General features: G+C 34.2%; 1 protein-coding gene across 2 annotated transcripts in view; it reads left to right on the top strand.

Annotated features, from left to right (window-relative positions):
- Positions 1-26,636, top strand: part of SRBD1 (S1 RNA binding domain 1) — a 154,053-nt gene that overhangs the window by 22,652 nt on the left and 104,765 nt on the right. For both annotated transcript variants that reach the window (XM_004686235.2, XM_012727663.1), the window contains exons 8-14: positions 3,410-3,506; positions 4,823-4,958; positions 7,085-7,188; positions 9,388-9,495; positions 13,477-13,634; positions 15,215-15,305; positions 15,990-16,097. In XM_004686235.2, the coding sequence (XP_004686292.1) occupies positions 3,410-3,506; positions 4,823-4,958; positions 7,085-7,188; positions 9,388-9,495; positions 13,477-13,634; positions 15,215-15,305; positions 15,990-16,097 (802 nt within the window). The remainder of the gene's footprint in view (positions 1-3,409; positions 3,507-4,822; positions 4,959-7,084; positions 7,189-9,387; positions 9,496-13,476; positions 13,635-15,214; positions 15,306-15,989; positions 16,098-26,636) is intronic.

Raw genomic sequence — 26,636 nt, forward strand, 5'->3', positions numbered from 1 at the left:
GGCTTTAGATTCTCAGTGCTGTGCTTTAACCTGCTGCGCCACCAGGGAGGGCCCCATATCTGCTTTTTAAAACAGAATTCCAATGGTTCTGACATCGATGAAATATAAAGTGAAGTCCTACCCTCACACTTCTCTCCAAAAGTAGTGTTTGTCTTGTACTGAAGCATACTTTCACATGTTTCTTTTCTACCTTTTTTTGTGCCAGAGAGAGAGGAGAGAACAAAAGCATAAAAGAGAAGTGTTTCTAAGGAAAGTGACAGCTGATCCTTGTCAAGGTCATTGGTTTTATTGTCAAAATAGAGTGAGGACTTTTTGAATAAGGGTGGCTTTTTTAGGAGTCTCTGCTAGGATTGAACGGAGAGATTGAGGAGGTGATCCTCATGCTCCCTCTAGTTTCCTTTGACCTTCTATTGATTGTTTGGGCTGGGAAATAGAAGTGTCTGTAGGGGGCAGTCTCTGATAACAAAACCCACTGTGTGCACTGCCCTGCAGTGAAGCACAGCACACATAACCTGCTTGTTTGAAATAGTCTGGCAAATGTGAATTTGTAATTTAAAAAAGTTGAGTGTAAAAACGTCTTTATATACAAATGCATAATATTTGTTTCACAAAGGGCAGTAAAGTGCAGATTATAGTATTTTGATTTGAAGATGGGTCGAAGGGAATAAATTCAAGTTTCTTTTTTTAATGTATATTTTTAGTTAGTTTTTAAATTGTTGCAACATTTAGTATTTTTGTTAATAGCTGAGACTATATAGCTGAGCATTAAAGTTAGCCACAGAGGGCACGGTCTGCCTAGTGTGCCTTACTAGAATCAAATGTTGGAGCTTTCACAGTATGAGATACCCATCTTTATTTTTTTCTTTATACCCAGTTTAATTTTCTTCTGCTTTTTAGCCACGTAGGTTTAAAGTTCTTCTTAGTTTGCATACATACAGTTCCTACTGGGTAGGTTTCATAGCCATAGCTCTTCTGATTGTCATCTGTGGTGATGCTCCTGGATAGTCATGATGCCCACCTGGTGAAACTTCTATTAATGGGGGTCAGTTAGGCCCCAGTGTGTTTGACAGTAGTACTTGCACACATGTCAGCATTAGCTTTTGCTTTCTTTCTTTCATTCTGATGACAAATGTGGCAGAACTAGAATTCCAAACAAGTTTGATGCAGCTTTTAAGTTTGCTTGCTATGTTTTTCCCTTCTCTCCACTCCTGCACCCTTTGTGATATACATATACTTGATGATCACTCTCAATTCTATTACTGTTTTCCTAGAGCTATATTTTCATCATTCCTGAAAGAAATATTTAAAAAACAGTTATTTCAGATTTTTTTTTTCCAAAATAGGAAAAAATTCTTACTTGCCACAGGCCAATAAGAATTTGTTCTAAATCAAAAGAGATAAACTATGCCACAGTAAACTATATCCTGCAAGATCCAAAATCCACCTGTGTTGTAAGGAGACGTAGCTGAGCTCTGTTGTATGTAAGAAGAATGCAGAAAAATTGAAGAGAAATGTTCATCCTTCAATTTTTGTTACAATTGTCAAGACTTGAATCTCTACCGCAAGAGATATGAGTTTCTGTTTCTGTGGACTTTATTTTCCTCTTACTCAGTGAGGTGTTAAACTTTGGGAGGTCCTTCTATCCTTGGTTTATATTCATCTTAAAGGATCAATTCCCTTTTATGGGAGAAGGTGCTTTTTCAAAACATGTAAGATTCTTTCCCAATCCTTTACTCTCTCATTGGACTGAAAGATATGTAATTAGGACAAGTTTCTTAAATGACTCTTATAATTTCTTCTTTCCATTGAGAACCTTTGGTCTAAATTTAGGTGACAGTACCTCCCCACTAGTGGTGTCTCAAAACTTTATTAAGTGTCAGACTCATTTGGGATGCTCTATAAAATAGTTAAGTCCCACAATCTGGGAATCTTTATTTTTTACAAGTAACTGGTATGATTTTACTTTGGATTCTCAAACTGTAATTTACAAAAGTTTATTCTAGAGCTCTAGCATAATTCTAGTTACATGACGTTTATAAATCATATTCCCCTGAACTGATGAAGTATTTTTCATGGGCCCTTTCTATAGTAGCAAAATCTGTAATTTCTTCTTTCTGTTCTCATTAATGGTTTTTATTATAGGTTCCATCTTTATTACTTACTTGTCACTGTTGTGTTCTCATTAAACTTTGTGTAATAATGCTGTGAGTTTTTTTGGGACTCTAGGAACTAGTGTGTTGTGAGTGATCTTTTTTGAAGAAGCAGACTGATCTAGGGAGATAGCTAACACAAGAGCACATATCTTCTGAATTCTTACTGTGTGCCACAGGGACGTTAGGCAGTTTATCCCTAATGTCCCTTAATGGGAAATTCTCTTAATGTTGGCAGAATTTCTATGTATTTCAATGGCCGCATTTTTTCAACTTGAAGAAATGAAGTTACCTTAATAGTTAAGATTAGTTATGATAATACAACCTAATAAGGCATTTTCTCTTTATTAATTACTACATGATAAATAATTCCTCCTGTTATCTTTGTCTCTGTACCTTTTAGTTGTTAAAGCTTTTATCCCCCCCAAAACCCAGTGCTTGTGTGAGTCAAGCCTTAATGCAGGGGAAGAAAAGCTTTATTCCAAAAAGAATGATAAAGGCAGAAGAAAGAAAACAATGTGCATGATCTCTCTCACTGCGTTAGATGATTGTCATCTGTGGTGATGCTCCTGGATATTCATGATGGCCACTTGGTGAAACTTCTATTAATGGGGGTCAGTTAGGGGCATTAATATACAAGTCACTGCTATAAATTATTAAAACAAAATTATACTTAGAAAGAACTCCACACACTTGGCAGATCGTTCAACTTTGACAGTGAATAACCACCTAAAGGTTCTTGTTTTGTGAGATTTGCTGTTTTGTGAGATTTGACAAATTCAAATGAATCATGGAAAATGTGACAATAAATGTCTTCTAAGCCAAACAGAAATAATAGTAAAATTACTTGTAATTTTTTATTATTAGATTGAAGTGGGTTATCTTGGGATATGGTCTATTAATATCTATTACTCCTTGAATATTCAATCTTTATAAACACTGAATTTCTGTAGGAAGCTAAGACACAGCGAGGCCAAGTACTGTTTAGTGTTAACACATTTAGTGGGTGGTAGTACCAGGATTGTATCAGGCAGCTGGCTCCAGAGATACATATTATCTCCACTGGGCATATGGCTTACATTTTTGCTTTTGGAGACTTGTTTTATTGCAGAGGGAAACTAGTCACTGCTATGATACTTTTCTGTATTACTTGTCAATTTAAGGTTTTATTTTGACTGGAATAAATTTATTGTGGTTCTGTTATAGACTTAAAAACTAATCGGTAGCTCATGATTTTGTTTTCCCTCTTGTTTCTAAAGGCCTTTCAGTGCTCCAGGATATTGAAACAGGAGTGCAGCATATTTTAGCAGACATGGTTGCTAAAGACAAAGACACGCTTGACTTCATTAGGAAGTTGTGAGTAACTCATAGATATTTTTGCTTTGTGGACTCATGCTGTTAAGGGTCACATTGTTAGTGTTAATATAGTGTTCATTGAAAACTTTAGTTTCAGACTTTTTTTAGTAGCAGAACTTTGTTCAAAAAACAGAATCCTAATATGTAAAACAGATAAAAATAAGATTCTTTAATTGAATTCTGGGCAGGAAGCCCAGAATGAACTCTGCTGTTCATCCTCCATACACTGAAGCGCCTCAGTGGAAGGCTCTGAGAAACACAGTTTAAAAATCAATGCATTACATAATATGTTAGAGAGCAATTCATACTCATTTCAGGGGGGATGGCATTGTCTTTTAAACATACTGTGTTGTATGTATTTAATTTTATAGCATCTCATAGCTGGTGTTTACTAATGATGGGTTTACTTGAGGATATTTAATTTCAGGAATGCATAAAATGCTGACTTCAAAATAAATGTGACTAATAGAGCACCTTATCTTTAGTGTCATGGTCACCGTTAGTAAGAGATGACAACTCTTTGACATAGAAGGCCCTACTTGAACTTAATGTGTTTTATGCTTCATAAGAAAAGATGTATTAAAAGCTTACTTTTACATACTGTTCTTACCCTTTTTTCCACTGTGTATCAGAAGGGGAGATGGGGTTTAGCCAGAGCTCTGAGGCTTTTCCTCTCTCCACATCTAATTGTGTGAGCTGTGCAGAAGCAAGGAAAGAGGAGATGAACCAGCTCACTACTGTTCATTCTTGGGGATTTTGGTAATAAGGGAGGAAATTTTTCTATTTTCTCAGTGGCTCTGCCAGGAATAAGTTGAAGGGGAATTGTCCTGGGTTTTAAAAGTAATTGTACTGCTGAAATTCGGTTCAGCATTATAAATGGTTATTGGAAACTATCCTGACACATCCCCTTACTTCCCCTCTTTTTTGGCTTTCATGGCTCTATCTGTTTAATTCAGTCAATGAAAAAGGATGTTGTCAAGACCAGAGTTAGTGGTCTGATTCTTAAAGACAGTTTTGGTTTCTTACATAAGTACAGATGTTATCTGATTCATTTAGGCGCTTTATAGGAGGATAGTGTTGATACATGAACATATCTGAACAACCTATCTTGGCATGAATTAGGAAAGAATCCTCTTTTCAATACTGCTAACATTTTTACAATTGGGCATCATTAAACAAACAAAAATCTCATTTTGCTAATGCTTAGCTACTTTGCCAATTTTATATTTAAATAATGTTGGTTTTTTTTTTTTTTTTTTACTAAGGCATATGTTAATAACCACTCGTATTTTTTGGATATTTGTGTGTCTAAACAGGTGTCAAAATAGATATATTTGTATCCAGTCATCTCTAGCAAAAGTGTCTTCAAAGAAAGTAAATGAGAAAGATGTTGATAAGTTTCTACTCTACCAGAATTTTTCTTGCAACATAAGAAACATCCAGCATCATCAGGTAAGTAAAGAAAATGCTTCTGTATGTTGATAGTAATAATGATAATACTTTGGATTAACCTGTTGCATTCCTTACTGAGGAACCAAGGAATATTAAGTCAGATATTTTCTTTATATAAATTCTTATAAATTATATCTTCCCTGTTTCACAAATGGGGAACTCAAGACCGAGAGAAGTTAGTGACTAAGAATTATTAGCACTCTGGCAATATAACCCAGGTATCTGGCTTTTCAGTGATCTTTCTTATTTGACTTCTTCCCAATATACTTCAATTTCATTTCAATTCTGGATCTTTTCCAGGTGAAATACAAGTTAGAAATAGTTTGGAATAAAATTGTATAAATCATAGTCATTGTTTCTCAGTTTTTAAATTTCATTTTTCAGTTCACTTATTTTTTCCTAATTGTAGCGATAGGCTGTATTTATATTGTGGAATGTGCTTTTTTGGTCATAAAGGGGAAAAAAAGATGTTTTATAAATTAAAAATACAGTGTTTTATTTTCACTTACATAGCTTCCTTTACCAGGGCTTACTCTTTGGATGGTTTTGGATTACTGTTCAGTGTTGTTTAATTTCAGTGTAAAAGACTTCTAGTAACATTTCTTGTAAAGCAAGTGTGCAGGTGACAAACACTTTCGATTTTTGTTTATTCAGAAAGTCATAATTTCTTATTTTTTCAAAATTAATTTTAGTAAAATACATAAAACTTTACCAATGTTTTCATTTTAAAGTATGCAGCTCAATAATGTAATGTAGTCACATTGTTGTACAGCCAATCTCCAGAACTTTTTGTATTGCAAAGTTGAAACAGCCCCTCCATTAGTGAAGGATAGATTTCATTTTATCCACCGTCTTATACAATGGTGGCCCCATTGTATAAAATTCCTATTGTCTGGTGATGAGGTAGCCATTGTAATGTCATGTTTTAATGCTGGCAGTTATCTCCTACATCTGTTTACTGCATCTCTTATAGCATTATTTCCCCTTCTGCTTGAGTTAACTTCATTTTCAATATGGCCCCTAAGCATAAAAAATCTACTTCTAACACTGCATTTTAGTAACAACAAAAGACCTAATAATGTAATGCAATGCTCAGAACATTTAATTAAATGAAGTTATAATCCTTTTGTCTCTTGGCCTCTGCGGTTTTTTGAAGACTCAACTTTTAATTTTCCTGAGCCCTTGTGTATGTTGAATTATTTCTCTTACTTTATTTGAGATTCTTTGTCTTTGTCTTTTGCTAGTTTGGTTATAATGTGTCTCGTTGTGTGTGGATCTCTTTGAATTTATCCCTCTTGTAGTTAGTTCTAATTCTTACTCACTTTTGATCTTCTTTTTACTTAATAAGGTATATAGCAATGACCTCTCTCAATTCTTGATTTAGTTTTTGAAATTTTTTCCTCTTTTTTTTTTAATCAGCCTAATAAAGGTTGTCTCAATTTTGTTGATATTTTCCAAAAACCAACTTTTGGTTTTGTCATCATTTTCTGTTGGTTTTCTTTCTTATTAACTGTTCTTTTATTTTCTTCTTCCTGTCTACTAATATTAATATACTCTTCTTTAAGAAGTATTTAAAACACTCTTTCAATGTATTAATTAAGATTGTAACAGGTTGATCTGAGTTTAATTTCTCCTTTTCTACTAGCGTTTGATTTGGGAAAAATAAGTCTTGAGAAAATTCTATAAAATGAATTGGTTGTTTTGAAGGTTAAATGAGATAATTTATTTGAAGTGTTTAGCTGCTCAACAAATGGTAATAGTTATTAGTACATATTAATGTAAGATTTTGCATGCTTGTATTTATCATAGCATTTTCCCCCACAAATATGTCTTCAAATTGCAGATCCTCAAACAGTTTTAATGAATAGATTTTAAAATGAGATTTTAGATCTCTCTTCCTATAAATGTCACAGGATTTGTACCTGGATTTTTATGTTTAAGAATTTGAGAAAAGCTAAAATAAATGATTATTTTAGAGTAAGTCTTGGTAAATAAAATGAATACAAAATTAATATAAAGTTATGTTGGAAAACCACTTACTTTGTTTTACAAATGCTGAATGATTACATAGATCATTTATTTTTTGAGTCATCAAAGAATATTTTGCTATATATGTTTGACTTTAGATTCTGGCAATTAATCGTGGAGAAAATTTGAAGATACTGACAGTCAAGGTTAACATTTCTGATGGAATAAAGAATGAATTTTGTAGGTGGTGCATCCAAAACAGGTCTGTTGATAGATTTTTTGCTTTTGTTTTCCTATCTTTTGTTTCTGAAATTTCATACTGAACATATACCGATATGGAATGATATAAATTATGTTAAAAACAAACAATGAATTCAGTGTCTTTTTCACATTAACAAAATAAGTATGTGTCTTGTGTACATTTAACTAGAAAGGCTTTACAAAAGAATTTTTAATAGGGATTGTTTCTGGAGAGAGGGACTTGACTTTTTCTGAAACAGCTGATTTAGTACCTTTGACTCCACCTTCCAGTATGAGACAGTTCACAGGAGCTGATTAAGCCTCTTAGCTGGCAGTCTTTGTCACTGCATGTCAGAACTCAGTGGTCCTCAGTTGGCAACAATCATGCTTCCCATTTTCACCCCAGATGAGGATGTTTGGGAATATTTGGGTATGTATTTGGGTTTTATCAACCAAATGACTGGGTTGGCTCTAGCCTTTTTCAAAAACTAGCTTTCAATGTCAGTGCTTGGAATAGGCCTGTAAAGCCAATTATTCTGCCCCAAATGTCTGTCATATGACTGAGGAAATACTGTACCAAACTGTTGCTTTCTTCATATAGTAGCTTAATGTGGGATTGTAGCTTTTATCCATTTCTCTCTTAAATTGGGGAAATGAATGCTTTATGATTAGAAATGTAGAGGAGAGCCTGTCTTTTTGGTGGTGGCTTAAACAATATTTTTGAGGATGAAATATCTGGGGTACAGGCTAATTCTGGTCCTGGTAAGGGTTTTCTTCTGGGCTTGCAGACAACCTTCTAGCTTCATCCTTACCTGGGAGTGAGGGGAGCGACAAGAGAAGAGAGAATGAAAGAGGGAGAGATGTATGTGTCCTTATAATTCTGCAGTAGCTTTCCTTATAAGCACACTAACCCCTAACTCTTTATCACCCCACCTAAACATAAAAGTATCCCAGAGGCACCCTCTCTCCTAGCCATCACACTGGGGGCTAGGACTTCAACAAGAATTTTAGAAGACACAGTTCAATCCAAGCAGTGTTTTAGTTGTTTTTCTTTTTTTTTTTAAGATTTATTTATTCATACATACAGGATTGGGGTACAGACCAGAGGTGCAGGGGTAGGGGGATTGAGAGGATTCACCAGAGGCAGAGTAGCAGAGTAGGGAGCAGAACAGGCAGATTGATTGAAATACACTGCTGAGGAGAGCAATGGGCGGTCCAGCAGAGGTTTGCCATGCCATCTGTGTCACCCCTCTGGCTGGGAATCAAACTTGTGCTGTAGTGGCTGTGATAACCCCATAGTGCTGTGTTTCATCCTGTTGCACCACCAATGAAGGTCCTGATTTTTTTTTTTTTTTGGTGATTTTCTTTCATATCTCAAGCTATTGACTGTTATTAATGATGCTTTAGAGACTGTTCCCAGAATAGAAAGGTTTTTTTCTTTCTTTTTTTTTTTAATAAATTTTTTTTATTTATGCATACAGAACTAGGGTACAGGCCAGAGGTACAGGAGTGGTAACAGGATTCACCAGAGACAGAATGGGGAGCAGGATAGGCAGACTGATGAAGTGCACTGCTGAGGGGAGCAGCGGGTACAGAGGTGGGGTGGGGGCGGGGAGAGGTCTGCCTTACCATGTGGATCACCTCCTGGGCGGGGATTGAACTCATGCTCAACTCAAATGGCTTTAGCTTCTTCTTGCTGTGCTTTAACCCGTTGTACCACCAGGGAGGGCCCTTCTTTGTTATGTTTTATGTGTGACCTTGGTTACCAAGTTTTAAAACTCCAGGGCCCTCCCTGCACTAAGAAGCTTAAGCCATTTCTGCATGAGTTCGATCCCCGCCTGCCCCAGAGGTGATCCACATGGCACGGCACACCTCTCCTGACCTGCCCGCTGCTCCCTTCAGCAGTGTACTTCGTTGCTCTGCCTGTTCTGCTCCCCACTCTGTCTCTGGTAAATCCTCTCACCCTCCACATCTCTGGCCTGTACCCCAGTTCTATATGAATAAATAAATAAATCTTATAAAACAAACAAACAAACAAAGAACTCCAGATGACATAGTAATAATTTCCAGACATAACAGTTTTCACAGCTTATGTTAGTTTGGTTTCAATAAAGTTTTTCTTCCTTTTCTTTCTAATTCCTAGTCCTGACTTTCAGGTGTCCTTTCATGGTCTCCTCACTGTTCCACCAGTTACATCGGTGTGGCCCTTTCTTTTTTGCAGGTGGAGACCACGTGGCTTTGCAAGACCAGAGTTAATGAAGATCTTACACAGCTCCCTGGATGATTCCTTTAAACGCCTTATTTATCCTCTCCTGTGTAGAGAGTTTAGGTATGTATTTTGCCTTACTTAACTGTGTGTATTGCTTATTATTGTGTATGGCAATAAATCCATTAGAGCATGAGTAAATACTTGTTGATTCTTTAACCTCTCCAAAGAACTGAGTCAGACTCATGGATTCTTTAATTTAAGCCTAGATCTCAATATGTGGAGGCATTCACATGAATAGATAATAAAACAAACCTCTTCATTTCAGTTTATTTTTAAAATCTTGATTACTTAACATCTCCCCCTTCCAGTTCTGTAATACTAGTTTTGCAGTTTTGACAACCAAGCAGTTGACAATAAAAACAAATGATTTTATTGATTAGAAATTTGGCTTGGGAGAAGCAAACTGAGAAGTTAATGGAGAAGCTACTTGGAGACAGTTTTTGAGTTAAAAGAGCCAAAAAAAGCATAAGGAAATTGGTGGAACACATGACGAATTTATAACTCAGAAGAGAGAAAGCTAATATGATTTTTAACTACAAGTAAAAGTCATTTGAATGAGTAATTATTCTCAATGATGAGCAAATATTAGGTGATTATTAACATACTCATCTAAATGGACTAGCCAGACAAACAGTTACAAAGATGATGAACTGCAAGAGAGGTGTGGTGCAGATGATTTTTAGGGAAGAAAAAGAATAAAAGTAAGGAGTCAGAAATCTGTATTCTTGCTTCTTTAATCTATATCTCGGTAGTCAATCTTTGGAAACCAACTGTTTCCTTAAGTATTCCTTCCTATATGCTGTAGATTTTCTTCATTCTTACCTATTTATAGGTTTCAGTAAGGGATGCGTTGGAACCTTAGATTCCTACTTGTCACTTCAACCTCACTAGAATTTATCACAGCCTATATAATGTTTTTTCTCTACTGGACTTTGCTGTTGATGTCAGAGGTATTCAGAGTAGGATGTGCCCTTACTATTAAAAAGGACTTTTGGGTCCCCCTGGTGATTCAACAGGTTAGAGCACAGCACCATGGAGCTCACCACATGCAGGAGTTTAACACACACCCCTGCCCCCCTCCTCCTCCCGGCTGAGGAGGTGACTGCTGAGGAGGTGACCACATGGTGAGGCCTCTCCGTCCTGCCGGCTGCTCCCCTTGGCAGTGTACTTCATCCGTCTTTCTGCTCCCTATTCTGCCTCTGGTGAATAATCTCATTCCCCCCAATCACTGTATCTTTGGCCTGTACCCCAGTTCTATATGCATAAATAAATAAATCTTAAAAGAAATAAAAAGGACATATAACTACTTTGTCCCATTTCTTTTTACTAGAGCCATTTATTTTTATGATTCATTCCTTTTAGTTCAGATGTCTTTCAAAATTAGAGTTTTATTTTAGAATCCAACTACATTTTAGGTCTGTATTTTTTAGCAGTGTTTTTTGCCTAAGTGCTGGGACATAAAATTTTAAAAATGGAATCCTTAATGAATGAATGAAAAAAATTACTTTGGTAAAATTTAATTTCCTTTTGTATATTTTGTCCTTATTTTGTTTTCTCATGTTACATATAATATCCATTGGCTCTTTTGATAATTTGCATATATTTGGTTTGAATAACTACATTGCTTATGAAATAATTTCATTGAGCTGTAATGTAAGCATTTTGGTGTGGGATTGGTTAATATATAATCCATCTCTGACTTCCATTAACAGTGGGCAAGTAAGATGACTCTCTTTTTCTTTTTCTAAAATGCCTGTGGTTAAAAAAATATATCTTATTACACTTTTTTAAGTTGGTTTGCAGACATTGTCTACAGATGTGTCTCTTGATAGAAATGCTTGCTTATAATTACCTTAACAGCAGTTGAGGAAAACTCCCAACTGATTTTTTAAGAGAAAATTACTTTAATTCTTCAATTATAAAGAAATTTGTCCAATGTAGAAAAACTGAATGAATTAGTAAAATTCAAGAAAAAAAACCACATAATTTTGCTAACTAGAGGTAACCATTGTTAACCAGACTTTTCTCCACTTGTATTTGTATATTGAAAGCAATCATGTTGACTGTATTATTTGCAGCCACTTTATTTAGTTGACTGCATATGATACATAGCCTTCTTGTGCATTTTATTTCTATAACCTCCTGATCATTCATGTCATTCTCATACCTAACATTTTTATGACTCCTACATTGTCAATTACCAAGTGCTGTCTATTTTACCTTTATTCTATCTTGACTTTTGCCTTTTATGCCTGTGACATCATCATTTCTTGCCTTCATTATTATGCTAGAGTCATAATCTCTGTCTTATATTTTCTAATATATATTCCACATTGTGATTCTAAAATTCCTGTCTGATTATTTTATGTTTTCTTACTTAAAATCCTTCTATGAATGTTTTTTGTCTCTAGGATAAAATCCAAGCTTTTTAGAAAAACATGCCAAACCCATTGTGATCTCTTTTCTTCTTGCTTTTATAGTCTTAGGTCTTGATATTTCCTTTTACCTTAGCATATGAAATCACTTTTTTTTTTCTATAATGAACCACAAACTTTTATGCTGCTTCCATTACAGAGTATTCTCTCCATGTACTCTATTAACTGTTACTTATCTTTCTTGATCTCCTTTTAGAATGTTTTCTTAATCCAGCTATCTCTCCCGATGTTCTCACTAGCATAGCACTTGTCATTGTTTTATTCTTGTCAGTTTATTTTTCTGTTACTCTCATTAGACAGTGATAGGTAGGATCTCATCTTTTTTTTTTTTTTTTAAAAATTTATATTTATATATGCATACAGAGCTGGGGTACAGGCCAGAGTGCAGGGGTGGTCAGAGGATTCACCAGAGACAGAGTAGGGAGCAGAACAGGCAGATCCACGAAGTACATTGCTGAGGGGAGCAGTGAGTGGGTTAGGAGAGGTCTGTTGTGCTGTGTTGATCACCTTCCGGGCAGTGATCGAACTCATGCTGAAGTGGCTTTAGCTTCTTAGTACTGTGGTTTAACCTGCTGCACACCAGGCAGGGCTCAGGATCTCATCTTTTTGACTTTGTCTTTCTCCCACCTCTCATGGTACCTTATTGAGACTAAAAACTAATGCTTCCTCAGTGAAGTTTAAAGTGAAGCTTTAGAGATGCTTCTAATAGTACTTTCCATGTTGTTTGACTAAATGCAGGGAAAATGACAGTGAAATATTATAGCTGATAGGGGAAAAGCCTTAACAAACTCAAGTAAACCAGTAAAGCAACCCTTAGTAAGCTCTGTGTGCTTTCAGAGATGTAGAGGATTCTACCTAAGCACTGATAGGAATTGTGCTTCAAATTGCTTTTATACTCTCACTTTTCTTGTGACAGGTTCTAATGGAGAACAGTTTAATGAATTCTTAAGAATTTTGGAATATGATGTTAAAAACTTTCATTAAATAAATGGATGGTATAGAACTCCATTCCAAATATCCTTAAGTCCATTGTAGACAACTTTTTTCCCCTAGAAAGAGAATTAAATTTAGAATATTAATAACTTTTCTAGATAAAATTGGGGAGTTATTTATATAAGGCATGGTTCTGGACTGTTATTAGTATCTGTAGTCATGTCATCACTATGAGAATGAAAAAAATGTAGATATGTAGAATGGGGATGAATAAAAAGATGTCACTGAGACATGTATTGAATGTTGATGGAGGAGGCTTACGATTTCATACTTTATCTCTAATTAAAATGGAAATTTAGCATCCCATATGATGTCCTATGTCTTTCATATACACAGGTATTTATATATAGACATTATATATAAGGAAGAACCTATAGAAAAGGAGTACAGGAATGACAGTCTTATCAAGTATGTTTGGGAATTGTTTTTAGAGTCATGTGTTGCTGAAATTAGTGGATATAGAGTCAATATTTTGTATATGATGTTTCTTTCTCTTAAGCTGTTTGTTTTGACAAATACTGTTAGGAATATAAACATGAAATTTTGTTCTTCCCCGGAAGAAAGTTTGGGTGAATGGAATGCTAAATTCTTTTTCTGTTTTTCTGTTGTAAAGAGCCAAACTAACTTCAGATGCAGAGAAGGAATCAGTAATGATGTTTGGAAGGAATCTTCGGCAGCTCCTTTTAACAAGCCCTGTTCCAGGACGCACTTTGATGGGAGTAGATCCTGGTTACAAACATGGCTGCAAATTAGCTATAATTTCTCCTACCAGTAAGCAGATCGTTTATCTTTCATATAAAAAGTTTTTGATTGATCATATGTTTCATTTTATGTATTTCATGAGGATTTGGAAATAATGTTAATCTGCAAGTCTTAGAAAATGGCTTTCTTATATAAAGGTATGTGGAAGCCAGAGAATCACACTTTATATTTGACCTCTTTGTTGATTGAAGCCTTCAACATATTATAGTTGTTTTTATCTTCCCCTGTGTCATGAGGCATATTGAAGCTTAATTAGCCTCAGACTTAATAACTACCCCTGTATTCTTTTTATGTGTATTTATATAGCATACATTTTAATTCTGCATATATTCTGTTTTTAAAAATAACATTGATTTACAACACTGCATATCATTTAGAGAGACAGGCTCACATTCTTTGGATTTATGTTATACACCACAACCACCACCACAGTCATTGACAATCATAGTCATTTCCATAATCATTGTGCACCCTCCCTATATTGCTCTCCACCCTCCCCCTCCCCCTCTGGCAGCTCAGCTCTACAGTCAGTTTTTAGAGTTATTAGTTTGGTTTTGTCTGACCCTTTGTTTTATTTCTCTGTATTCCCATATGAGTTAAACACACCATCTAGTGTTTGATTTATCAGTCTGACTTATTTTATTTAGCATTATCCCTTCTGTTCTGAGGCACTTAGGATATTTCTAAAACTTGGCTATTGTAAAAAGTGTTGCTTTGAACATAGAAGTACATATATCCTTGTAAATAAGTGGCTTAAGTTTTAATTCTGAAATAAATTTTTCTTTCATATTTAATTCATTCCTGAATTTTCATGTCTTATTTTGAGGTTACTGATTCTGATTTATTTTGTTTTTATTTCCATGTCATATATGTATATTTTTTAGCTTCTTACATTAGGTGATAGACTTTCTGTTTTGTTCTCATTTCTTTCTGTAAGAATACCATGCTAATTTCCTTTCATTTTTTAAAAAAATAATCTTTTTGGATGGAATTTGACTATGACTTTTGCTTAATTAAAAAAAAAAGCAGTTTCTCTCAACTTTAGGGGGAAAGACTGGATCAGGAATGGTTTTCCATCTGTATTTCCCTAAAACTTTATTTTAGAAAAAATCACTTCAATTTTTCCCCTGAAATATTTCTCTATGCCTATGTCACTATTCTCATACTTGACTGCTGCTTTTCTCCCTTTTTCCTGAATTTTAATTTTCCTTTGCCCATACTATTCCTATCTTGATCAACATGGATGTGATCCCCAGCTCAAATGATATCACAGTATTGTCTCATATATAAAAATATTCAATGTACTGATTTTAAGTACTATTAAAAACCTTTGTCTCTTAGGTATTATGGCATATGTATTATCTAGTTAGTAATAGCTTTGTGTAACAAAATAGAATTCTTAGAATTTTGAAAATAACAAAATTACAGAGCATTTATGGGAACCTGATTTTTAACTATGAATATTTAAAATGCATTTTAAAAGTCAAACCAGTTCCCTCTCCTGTCACAACTTGCTTTTAATTAAGTCATTGGTATGTAATGTTTTGTAATCTCTTATTTTAAAAAAATGACTTTTTTTTTTTTTAAAGGTCAGATACTTCATACTGATGTGGTTTATTTGCATTGTGGACAAGGCTCCCGAGAGGCAGAGAAAATTAAGAGACTTTTGCTGAATTTCAAGTATGAAAATACATAATCTTTTGGGTTCTTAAGTGACTCAACCAGTCAGAGATATCTTTAACACCCCTAATTTGGAGGAAGGACTTAAGGGAAGTACCTTGATAAGAGAGAAAGAACCATGTAAAACAATGCTGAGGGAAATTGCTGGAGAACTCTGATTGGAGATACCAGAAGATTCCCTCCTTTGTCACCTTCTCTAAACAAAGGTGTTCCTATTGGAGCAAATAGGAGAATTGAATTTTTTTGGGTGGGCTTTCTTTTTTCTTTCCCTGTTTTCCTTTCCTTTCCTTCTTCATGGATTTGAGAAATGGATATAATAGTAGATAGAAGCCTCAGACATTATTTAACAACATATCCCATAATTTAGTCATAGTATCTTTATTATGGCTTACAGTGTTCCAGTGTTTACTTACCCTTACCTAATTTTCCTTCCTTCTAGGTGGGAAGAAAATTGTTTTTGAGGTTCTGTAACAGTACAATGCTTTATTTTACTGCTTTCTATTCCAAATGTAGGGGCAATGTCTTTTATTCTCCATAAATCTCTCTTCCTTATGAAATATGGAGAGGTTGTTTGGGTATATGAGAGAATAATAGGCCTGTAATAGTATTTGTATATTTTCTCCTGGTTGATTTAAAAGCTTGCCTTGAGTTCATCTAGTTTCTTACCCTGTTTCTCCCTTAAAGCTGCAGCACTGTGGTCATTGGAAATGGAACTGCCTGTCGAGAAACAGAAGCTTATTTTGCTGACCTGATAATGAGAAATTACTTTGCACCACTGGATGTTGTTTACTGGTAAGGATATAAGCAACGTTTGTTTCTTTGAAAAGGCATAGAAAATTCTAAAACTTCTGTGATGAATGCTGTTTTCTTTTTAAAATATATAATATCCTGTTTGTCTCCTGGCCACCTTTTGCTGTTCAGAAGACTTTGTAGGATCATGGAAAGTGGAAGAACTTCACTTTCAATGTTCTAAAATCTATCAAGAAGCAGAAAGTTCGGGCTTATTTGGTTTCATGGGCTTTGCGAATATATGTTGTATGAGCTCTAATAACTACAGATTAGTAAGTAGGATGGTGTACCAGGCTAGCAGCTATGGACTGTGGGTAATTTAGCTTCCTGCTCCCAAATTGTTGATGCTTTAGTTTGATGCCAAAATAAGTATCAAAAATTAAAAACATTTCTGATGTTTTATTTCTGATGTACACTGCTGAGGGGAGCAGCGGGAGGGTCAGGATGTTTCTGATGTTTTTCCATGTAGGCAACTAGCGTGGCCAAATTTCTCTACTTCTGCCTCTAGATCTATCATAGTTCTGCTTTCATTCACCATTATTTCCTACCTTCAGATCTGACCTTTAAATAGCCATGCTTCCTAGTTAAAAAGAAAATGCTACATGGTTTAATTCTTAGAGTGTGGATGTAGTTATAGTGTCTGATATGTAGGGAAGAATACAAAGAAAGAGCCATCTTCCCCTGAGAAATGTAAGTCAACTGATCAGTACATAACTGACAGAAACAAAAAAATAAAACCCATCATATGAATAATTCTAGGATCCATTTAGTTAGGCCAAAATGGAGTTCCTTCACATTTAGTGTAATATTATGTTTGCTTAGAGTATAATCAAGAAGTTAGGCAAGCAAACTCAGGAGATGGCCAACTTGTAGGTATTATGCAGTCATGCTTTAAGAACAGGTCATATTAAAAATCCTACCTCAACTTTTTCCCCTGTCCTTCTTGTTCAGGTTGGAAATACTTGTTTAGGTTGGAAATACTGGGAAATACTATGGATCCTCCCTATTCTGGGAAATGCACATGTGTAACCAGTCCTTTTGTGAACCGAAACAATGGCCTGATACAGCTCTTTTAATTTACTTCAAGCACCTCCTTTGATTTCTTTCTTAAGAGTTATTTATTTATGCATACAAAACTGGGGTATAAGCCAGAGGTGTGGGGGATGAGAGGACTCACCAGAGACAGAGTGGGGAACAGAACAGGCAGATCTACTGAAATACACTGCTGAGGAGAAGCAGTAGATAAGTCAGGAGAGGCCTGCCACACCATGTGGGTCACCTCCCTGGCCGAGGATTGAACTCATACTGTAGTGGCTGTGATAGCATCATAGTACTGTGGGGTTTCTTTTGTTTTTTGTTTTTTTTTAAGATTTAAGAACTGGGGTACAGGCCAGAGGTGTAGGGACGATGAGAGGCTTCACCAGAGACAGAGTGGAGAGCAGAACAGGCAGATGGACAAAGTACACTGCTGAGGGGAACAGCAGGCAGGTCAGGAGAGGTCTGCCATGCCACCTCCGGGGTCACCTCCGGGGCAGGTGGAGATCAAACTCACGCTGAAGTGTCTTTAGTTTCTTAAGTGTTGTACTTTAACAAGCTGCACCACCAGAGAGGGCCCTTTTTTTTTCCCTCAAGATTTATTTATTTATGCATACAGAACTAGGGTACAGGCCAGAGGTACAGGGGTGGTGAGGATTCACCAGAGACAGAGTGGGGAGTAGAACAGGTCGAAGGATGAAGTACACTGCTGAGGGGAGCAACAGGTGGGTCAGGAGAGTCTGCTGTGCCATGTGGGTCACCTCCCTAGCTGGAAATTGAAGTGGCTGGTAATTGGAAGTGGTTGGGCTAGCCTGTCAGTGCTGTTCTTTAAACCATTGTGCCACCAGGGAGGGCCCTCTGATTTCTTTTTAACTTGTACATATTCATTTGATGTAAATATTAAATAACTTGGGTACATTTATAGTGATTCAAATGATAAAATGGTTAATGTTAAGCTTATTCAATTGAATAAGTTTAAAGTGAATTTGTTTATAGTCTTTATTGATCTCTCAGCAGTGATTATTGGAGTAGAGGATGAACTTTGGAGTCAGAGAAATCTGAAATACTCTTGCTTTTACTGTTCACTAGGTATACAAGCTTGAAAGCATTAATATATCACTGTAAAATTGACTTTTCCTATCATTAAAATGGGGAAAAGAGTGCCTACTTTACAAGAGTTTTGAGAACATTAAAAATGAGGTAACATAGGCCCTCTCTGGTGGGTTAAAGCAGCAGGTTAAAGCACAGCACTAAGAAGCTAACGCCACTTTAGCATGAGTTTGATCCAGGCCTGGGAGGTGACCACATGGTGCAGTAGACCTCTACTGACCCGCCAGCTGCTCCTCATCAGCAGTGTACTTTGTCAAGCTACCTGTTCTGCTCCCCACTGTCTCTGGTGAAGCCTCTCACCACCCCCGTACCTCTGGCCTGTACCCCAGTTCTGTATGCATAAATAATAAATAAAAAAAATGAGGTAACATGTTAGGGCAAAACTCCAAGATTAATAAATGATAGTGTATATGTATTTATTAATTCATCTGTGTTTATTTGCACATATGTTTTGTTTATAATATATAATGTATTTGAATTGTTATTATGAAATTAGAGACAATTTTTTCTTGGGCTAGTTAATAAGCATCTGAAATTGATTTTTCACATTTATGTAATAAAGATAATATGTATCTTCAAACGTATAAAATAATAAATGCTACATAAATCATGTGGTGCCATGAGATCCTTGGATTTGAATAAAAAGCCATTTTGGTAAAAACTCAGATCGGTATAATGATCTGAGGTATAATGATGTCTTTGGATTTTGGGGACAGACCTTTGTTTGGGTTCTGCCACTTAGTACATCTGTGATTTGGTATAAAATTTTAAACCTCTTTTAAATTAAGGGTTTCTTCATCTCTGGTAATAATACCTATTAGCATCATTGTGAAGATTTGAAATAGTATGTGTTATATGTTCTCTAATTTAAGTGTGGGTTAATCTTTGAGATGATACTACTCTGAACTGGAGCGCCTACTAGATATCACTTAGTGGCAAGGCATGAAATCTCTCATTTATGAATTAGAATAGTAAATATGAAATAAATTTCAGTTGTCCAAGAGGGCATTGTTATTATTGTTTAAATATTCTATAAAGCAGTGTAAGATTTTGATACAACTTTAAGATAAGAAAACAAGTCATAAAAATTATTAAGTAGTGAAGACTTAGGTGGTAAGCAGTTGCTTCCCCACTTTTATGCCTCACGTAACCAGCTTTACCTTCTCATTAACGATCACGGTGCTTCTTGAGTTTTGTTTGTGTTAAAGATAACTTCCTGCATAGATCAGCAGCTGTGCTTATATATTCTTCTGCCTGCCTTCCTTCCCTCCCTTCTTTTGTCTGACTTCTTTAATAGAAGATAATATTTTTTGAGTTTCATTATGTTATAGTATAAAATGATGAGTACTTAAATGATGCATGCATATTTCATTCTATAAACAGTATTTCACTAATTGATGGACATTTGGGTGGTTCACATTTGTCTCACTTGAATAGTGCCACCATGAATGTTTGTGCACAAGTCTTCTGTAAATGCCTACAGCGGTGTTTAACTTTTTAAGAAACCGCCAATCTTTTTTCCAGTGTGGTTGCACTATTTTACATTTCTGCTAACAAGATATGAAGGTTCTTATTTTTCCACATTCTCACCATTTGGTTTCTTTGTCTTTTTGATTATAGTCATTCTAGTGGATGAGAGATGGTGTATCTGATGGTTTTAGTTTTAGTTTCCTAATGATAGGATCTTGAGCTTCATGTGAACATTGCATACTTACATATCTTCTTTAGAGAAATGTTTTATTGAGTCTTTTGCTTATTTTTAAATTGAGTTGTCTTTCTATTCTTGAGTTGTAAAAAATCTTTATGAATTGTGGATATGAGCTAATATATAATTATTCTTTGGGCTTTCTTTTTCTTGGTGATATCCTTTGCAGCATGTAGTTTTTATTTAATCAGTTCATTATTTTCTTTCTTTCACTGCTTTTGTTTCAGTTACATTTTGAAGTTTTCTTCATAATTTTTTTTGAATTGAATATTAAAGACTTTCTTTTGTATTTCCCTTTTTTGTGTTATTTTGTACTTGCATTACTTTATATCTGTATAACAGAGTACTATTTTTTATGTTAACTTTGATGTAATTGTATTACAGAATTCTTTTTTGCTTATAGTGGGTTTTTGATTTATTTTATTGGATTTCTAAGTATATAATTATACCTAGAAAAGATTATGGATTTATCAGTTCCTTTTCAAATGTTATAACTTTGAACGTTCTTTTCTTGCTTAATTATATCATGCAATATTTTTTAAAAACTATTAAATAACAATGATACTGGACTTTATCCTCCTTTATTTTTATTAGAATTCTTCTACTGTGTCCTTTAAGTATGATACAAACTTTTGCGTATTTTAAAAGTTTATTTTAAGGAAATTATTTATGATTGCTTCAAAATATTGATTAGTATCTTCAGTTATAGTTGTTTTTTGATGTGGGCCCTCATTGCTCTGTACATACCTTCTAATACTTCTTTTGGAGCATCTGTTGGCACAGGTAACTTGTCCCACAATTCCTGTTAGACTCCAGACATTTTTTTATTTCTTCATTAACCCAGGAATTATTCAAAATTATTTTGTTTAATTTCTACCTGCTTTGGTTTATTCTGGGATTCTTTTTGTGGTTAATTTCTAGCTTTATTCTATTTCAATCAGAGAAGATGCTTGATATAATTTGTATTTTCATATAATTTTTGAGGCATGTTTTGTGTGTCAACATGTGAAATCTCATGTGTATTTGAGAATAATGTGCATTCCGTTCTTGAACAGAAGGCTCTATATATGTCTGGTAAGTACATCTAGTCAAGTACTACATTTATTGCTTTTATTTCTTTGTTAACTGTGAATCATCTATCCCTAAGTGTAAGTGGTGTGTTGAAAACTTTCACTGTTAGTATGTTTTTTGTTAATGTGTTGTTTTAGGTCTGTTTATAGTTGTCTTATATAGTTAGGAAGAGTCCTGCAAACTGCATTTAAGTTGAAACTCTGGCTCATTTTTAGCACCTCTGAACAGATAACCTGATATACATTCCAGTAATACTGTCAATTATTCTCCTGAAAAACTTTTCCTGATACATCCACTAGCACATTTGCTCTTATCTATTCCTCCAACACTTTTTTTACCTTGACACTTTTGCCAAGGTTAAGTCATGTGCTGTGGCTTAGTTCTTAACTTGCAAAACCCCATGCTCCCTGGTCTCATCCATACATCTTAACCTGTCACTAAAATCTCTCCCTATATTTAAAAAAGCTTATAAACTCTGATACTTATACATTATCATTGGAGAAGTTGTACAGAATATCATGCCCTAATTAGCAAATAAAAAATAATAACCTAAAATTAGGTAATAGAATTTAACTATACTAAATTTTAATGACATGTATTTAAAACTGGAAGTGTTTTGTGAAAAAATATTCTAATACATTATTGTACTTGTTTTAAGTGTATGCTACAGTGTGTTCTTTTGAGTAGCAATGGTAAAATTTATTAAAATGTAGAAATGGTAAGCTCCTTATGAAACATTTGTGTTAATATGCTAAATTGAAGCCTTAAATCAAAGGACCCAGTTTTATTTTACTCTTCTTTCATATTAATTATATTTCTTTATTTACAGGTGCATCTCTATAAATACTACTTTCATTCTTACATATTAAGAGTAAAACTTTTTTATTGAATAATGTGTTATTGAGACTACTGTCTACAGTTACTTTATATAGTAATTAAAATAAAATAAAATAAAAATCTGTCCTCTACTTCATGCTTTAGTAAATTCATGACTTGCCATTTTCTCCTTTTTACCTATTGATAGAGAAATTTATATTTGACAGGTTGTAGACTTGTATTTTGACGAAGACATGGGGCTTTCCCCCCAAATTACATTGTTAGAGTTATGAATTTATTTAATGAGCCATATAAGAATTAAATGTAATCTCTAGCATTTGCTGTTTTATAGTTCAAATTTATTGGCAAGATTTAGGCTGATAGTGGAAACATTCTTTGAAATCACAGTATTGTGTGCATTCTGTAGACAAAGATACACAGGACTACTTACAATCTGGTTGCAGAAAATAGAAAAGTAGTGCTGTTCATTCAGACCCTGTGCTGCTGTTGGCTTTAAAGTCTACATTATATGCCTTTGAGCAGGAAATTAAGGAAAAAGAAAATAAATTAACTTTGTTTTCTAAGGACCTCTTTCATTATGATAGAAAAATGTAGCAAACAATGAATTAAAAAAGTGTGGCATGTGATAAAAAATGAGAAAATGGAGGGGAAGTTGCAGTGGAGGGTTGGGGACATCAGTTTTTGAAGTTAGATCATACGGGTGGGCTTGGTTTCATTGGAGGAGTAGCAGCAGATGGGTGCACTCTATTAGGAAAAAATGGTTGGTTCTGGATATTTGTGAAGTATACATTGGGCTTATTATTCTTTCATTCCAGGAGTTTACCAGAAATTTAATAGAGGGAACATGTAATTTAAAGAATCATAATTTTCTCTCGAGGTAAATTGGTGTACCTTCCACAATGGAGCATAATTGAAAGGAATAGCTTGAGCCTCAGAGGATTAACTTATTTGAGAAGAATGCCAAGTAATGAAGCTAATGAAAATCTTTTACCTTCAAATTAAAACACAAACTTTAATCCTTTAAATGTATTAACACACTTATCATTGTAAGTTAGTTAGAAAATAGGTAAGTGATTGGCATTTTTATTATCTAAATTGCTATAATTTGGAGCATATTTCTAGGTTAATATATAATAAAGTTATATAAAAATATAAAGAGGAACCTTCACTGTACATGTTTATAACCCTTTCCACACTTAATATATTTTTAACCTTTTTTCCTATGTCAGTAAATAGACTTTATAAAATCATTAAAAACTATTGCAGATACGCTTGTATCTTAACTGTTTGACAGTTGGGTTGTTTCATTTATCACTATTAACAACAAAGCTAGTGTGAATGTTCTTGTTTTCAAATCTTTGCACATATCTGGTTTCTTTAAAATATTTTCTAAGAAGTGGAGTACACATTTAAAAAGATATTTTACCACTGCTCTGAAACTGAAGAATGCTTACATGCCAATCTATCTATAACTTTAGATTATTTCTATAATATATTTCTCCCTCTTCACAGTATGTTGGCTAATTTGGATTCTGTTATTTTAAAACATTTATATTACTGGTACATATAAAAGTCTGGAGAAAATAAAGCATTTTTATTGTGAAATATGTCAAACTGTGCCAAAGAATATAGAACCTATATACAGTTAAAGAAAAAAACAAATGTCTTTGTTCCCAGCTTTTAGGCTCCCTGTGTGCTTTTTCCTTGGGTATAACCACTATCTGGAATTATGTGAATTATTATTTTTTGAAGAAAAATTATTTTAAAGCTGTATATTTTTAAGGCTTTTGAAATACACTGCCATGTTGTCTTCCAGAGTGACTGTGCCTATTTATCCTCTGACGTCAGTGTTTCCACTCCCTTCTCTTGGACCTGGGATTTAGCACTGTGCTTTTTTGCTCTATGATTTTTGCTTTAATTGCTCGTTGAAATCGCTGAACTCCATTTATTAGTTAATAATGTGACTGGAAAAATTAGTCTTTCAGTTTTATCATAAAATGGGATAATAATACTCATCTTATAGAATTATGGAGGGTAATGAGTTTATACACACAGACGTACACACACGTGTTTAGACCAGCATCTGGCACATATTTATTATTGATGAGGTAAAAAATATATATATTCATCGTCCATTTCTGGACCTTTTTTGTATGTGTGTGACTTGTTTGTGTCCTTTGCTGTGTTGGAGGCTTCCATGACAATTTGTAAATTCTTTATATGGAGTATGTGTTACATATATAATAAAAATCAATCCGTGTGTCATAATTTTTGCAAATTGTGTAATTTGCTTTCCTCATTTTTATGTTTCTAATTTAAACTTCATTTCATATGGATTTAAAATTTCATTTTCTCAGATTGCTCTGTCCTTTGTCTTTATGATTTTTATTACACTTTTGTTGTGAGGGAAAGGCTTCTGGTGAGCCAATTCAGGAATGCATTGTTGGTAACAGGATTTTATAGAAAAAAAGAGCGTAAAATAATTACATTAGAAAATAATACAAGGAAACATTTCTGATGACAGGTTTTCTAAGTCTTAAGACTTTTAAAAGTATGTCAGGCTGTGAATTACATTACTTAAGAATGACTATCAAATCAAATTTGGATAAATTTTTATTTTATGCTTATCCATTTTTCATAAGTTTTTGATATCTGCAAGTATTTAGTATTTGATTTAATGCTTGTGTATTTAAATATGTTATATAAAATTCACTATGTTCTGAATAGAGTACAGTGACTTGTAGGGGCTTTTCCAGCAGGAAAAGATTGAGAACAAAAAATAAATTTGTATGTATGTGCTGAGAACTTGTGATTGCAGATTTTAGAAGGATGTATATAAGACTGAAAATAGTGCAAGTAACCAAGGAGTCACTGATTTGCCAAGACTAAAGACTAGCTCTTAAGGTCTGAATTCCTCCACTCCCTGACTGCCTCCATCTGCAAGTGCTAAGTATAGCATAGAAGATAATGATTATCTAGGTAGAAGTTAGAAAAGTTTCCTCCTGCTTGTTGGTAATGGCTAAATGGCTAAGAGGAAGTAGAATCGCTCAACTCCCCTTTTGATTTGTGCAATAGAATGATCTGAGATTGAAAAGATAGAATAAGCATTCTATTCTAAAAAAAAAAAAAGAGGAATATAACTAAAATAAGGTGCTAGTAAGAAGCCTCTGTTTCTCATTTTATCTTTAGTCCAGATGGAACAACTTCTGGAGTTCTGGTGCAGTTGTGATTAAAGATACCACTGTTGGTAGTAATAGTGAGCGAGAAACTGTGGAAGTCTACAGATAGGCAGATGTTACAAAAATGACTGTTGAGTGTGATCTTGATCAGGCAGGATTATAATTAACTTCTAAAAGGATGGCTAAGCCTTTAAGAAGGGATGATACTGCAACAACAATAGGAAATCAGTATGGTTTTCTTAGAAATAAAGCATTTTGGTCTTATTCTATTTCATTTTCTTTTAGGGAAACGAAACTACTACACAATTATGAATCTCACAACAGTTTTCGATAGTCACTTGATACTTTTATGGAAAAACTTTCATGGATATTTTTAAGAAACAGGGATATTTGGTTTTTAACTCCCAAAAGTTTGTAACTTAGCTCATAGGTAGATGTCTGGTGTGAGTCTCTAGTTGCATGCCAGAGACGCTGCATTAGGTAACCAATACCTTAGTAAAGATTTAGAGGTATGCTTTTCAAATCTGTGGACATTGAGGTAGATTAGAATCAGGATCAGATAAGTTTTTGAAAAATTAAAAGACCCAGCGTGTTATTGGATATAGTTTAACAAGATGAACTTTAACGATTTTTGTGATGCTAGGAGGAATTTTTGATAGGGTGATATATATTTTAATTTTATATGTATATTACATCATTCTTCCTTTTTGTACATTGCATGCTTTCTTCTCTATAGAATCCTCACCACCACATCATTGAGAGGTGATTTCTAAGTTTGCATTGATTATTGGAGATTTTGAATGCCACGAGGCAGAGTGTTCATGTTCTGAGCCACCTGGACCTATACTTTTGCTTTGGTATAAAAAGATTTATTTTCGAGCAAATCAGTAAGCTCAGGTGTACTGCTTAGGATACATTTAACTATATAAAATTAATAATTTTGTGAAGTTAAAATTGTATTATATGATGAAAAGTTGTTGTGGTTGCAGTTATTTCTGGGTAGTGTGATAATTTGTTTTTCACATGGAATATCAAATCAGTTTCTTTGTATTTAAACACCCTGTTTCCTCCTTCTGCAGTTTCTTAGTTGTGATGAAGACCATCCTGAGTTAGTCTTGGAACTTGGGAAAGGCTTAATTGTTTTCTGGATATTAGTTTGATTATTATGCTTGATGACAAGTTAAAGTGAAAGAGCACTTTTCATTTCTCACTTGTTCTACAGTGATGACTGAGAACATGTTCTGCAATTTTCCAGGATTTTCATGTCTTTCACCCATTGATATTCTACTTTCTGTTTCTACTGTAAACTATGAAATACATATAATATGTATTATATATAAAAAACTGTAGCAAGTTTTATAAATGCTTTGTTTTTATTTATAGGACTTCCTTTCTGGAAGGCTTGTGACATTAAGTAAATTTAAATTTGAAGTTTGAATTTATAACCAATGTAATTTATGTTAATTCTGTTGAGATGCCAGAATATTTAAAATATTTAAATAAGACTATTTCAGTGATGTATTGTTGGGAAAGGAAGCATAAGAAATGAATGATTGTGTATGTGGTTTTGGTTTTGAAATACTATTTGGATTCGGATTCAGTTTG

Source organism: Condylura cristata, unplaced genomic scaffold (assembly GCF_000260355.1).
Source record: "Condylura cristata isolate star-nosed mole 26May11 unplaced genomic scaffold, ConCri1.0 scaffold00020, whole genome shotgun sequence".
In the NCBI taxonomy this organism is placed as follows: domain Eukaryota; kingdom Metazoa; phylum Chordata; class Mammalia; order Eulipotyphla; family Talpidae; genus Condylura; species Condylura cristata.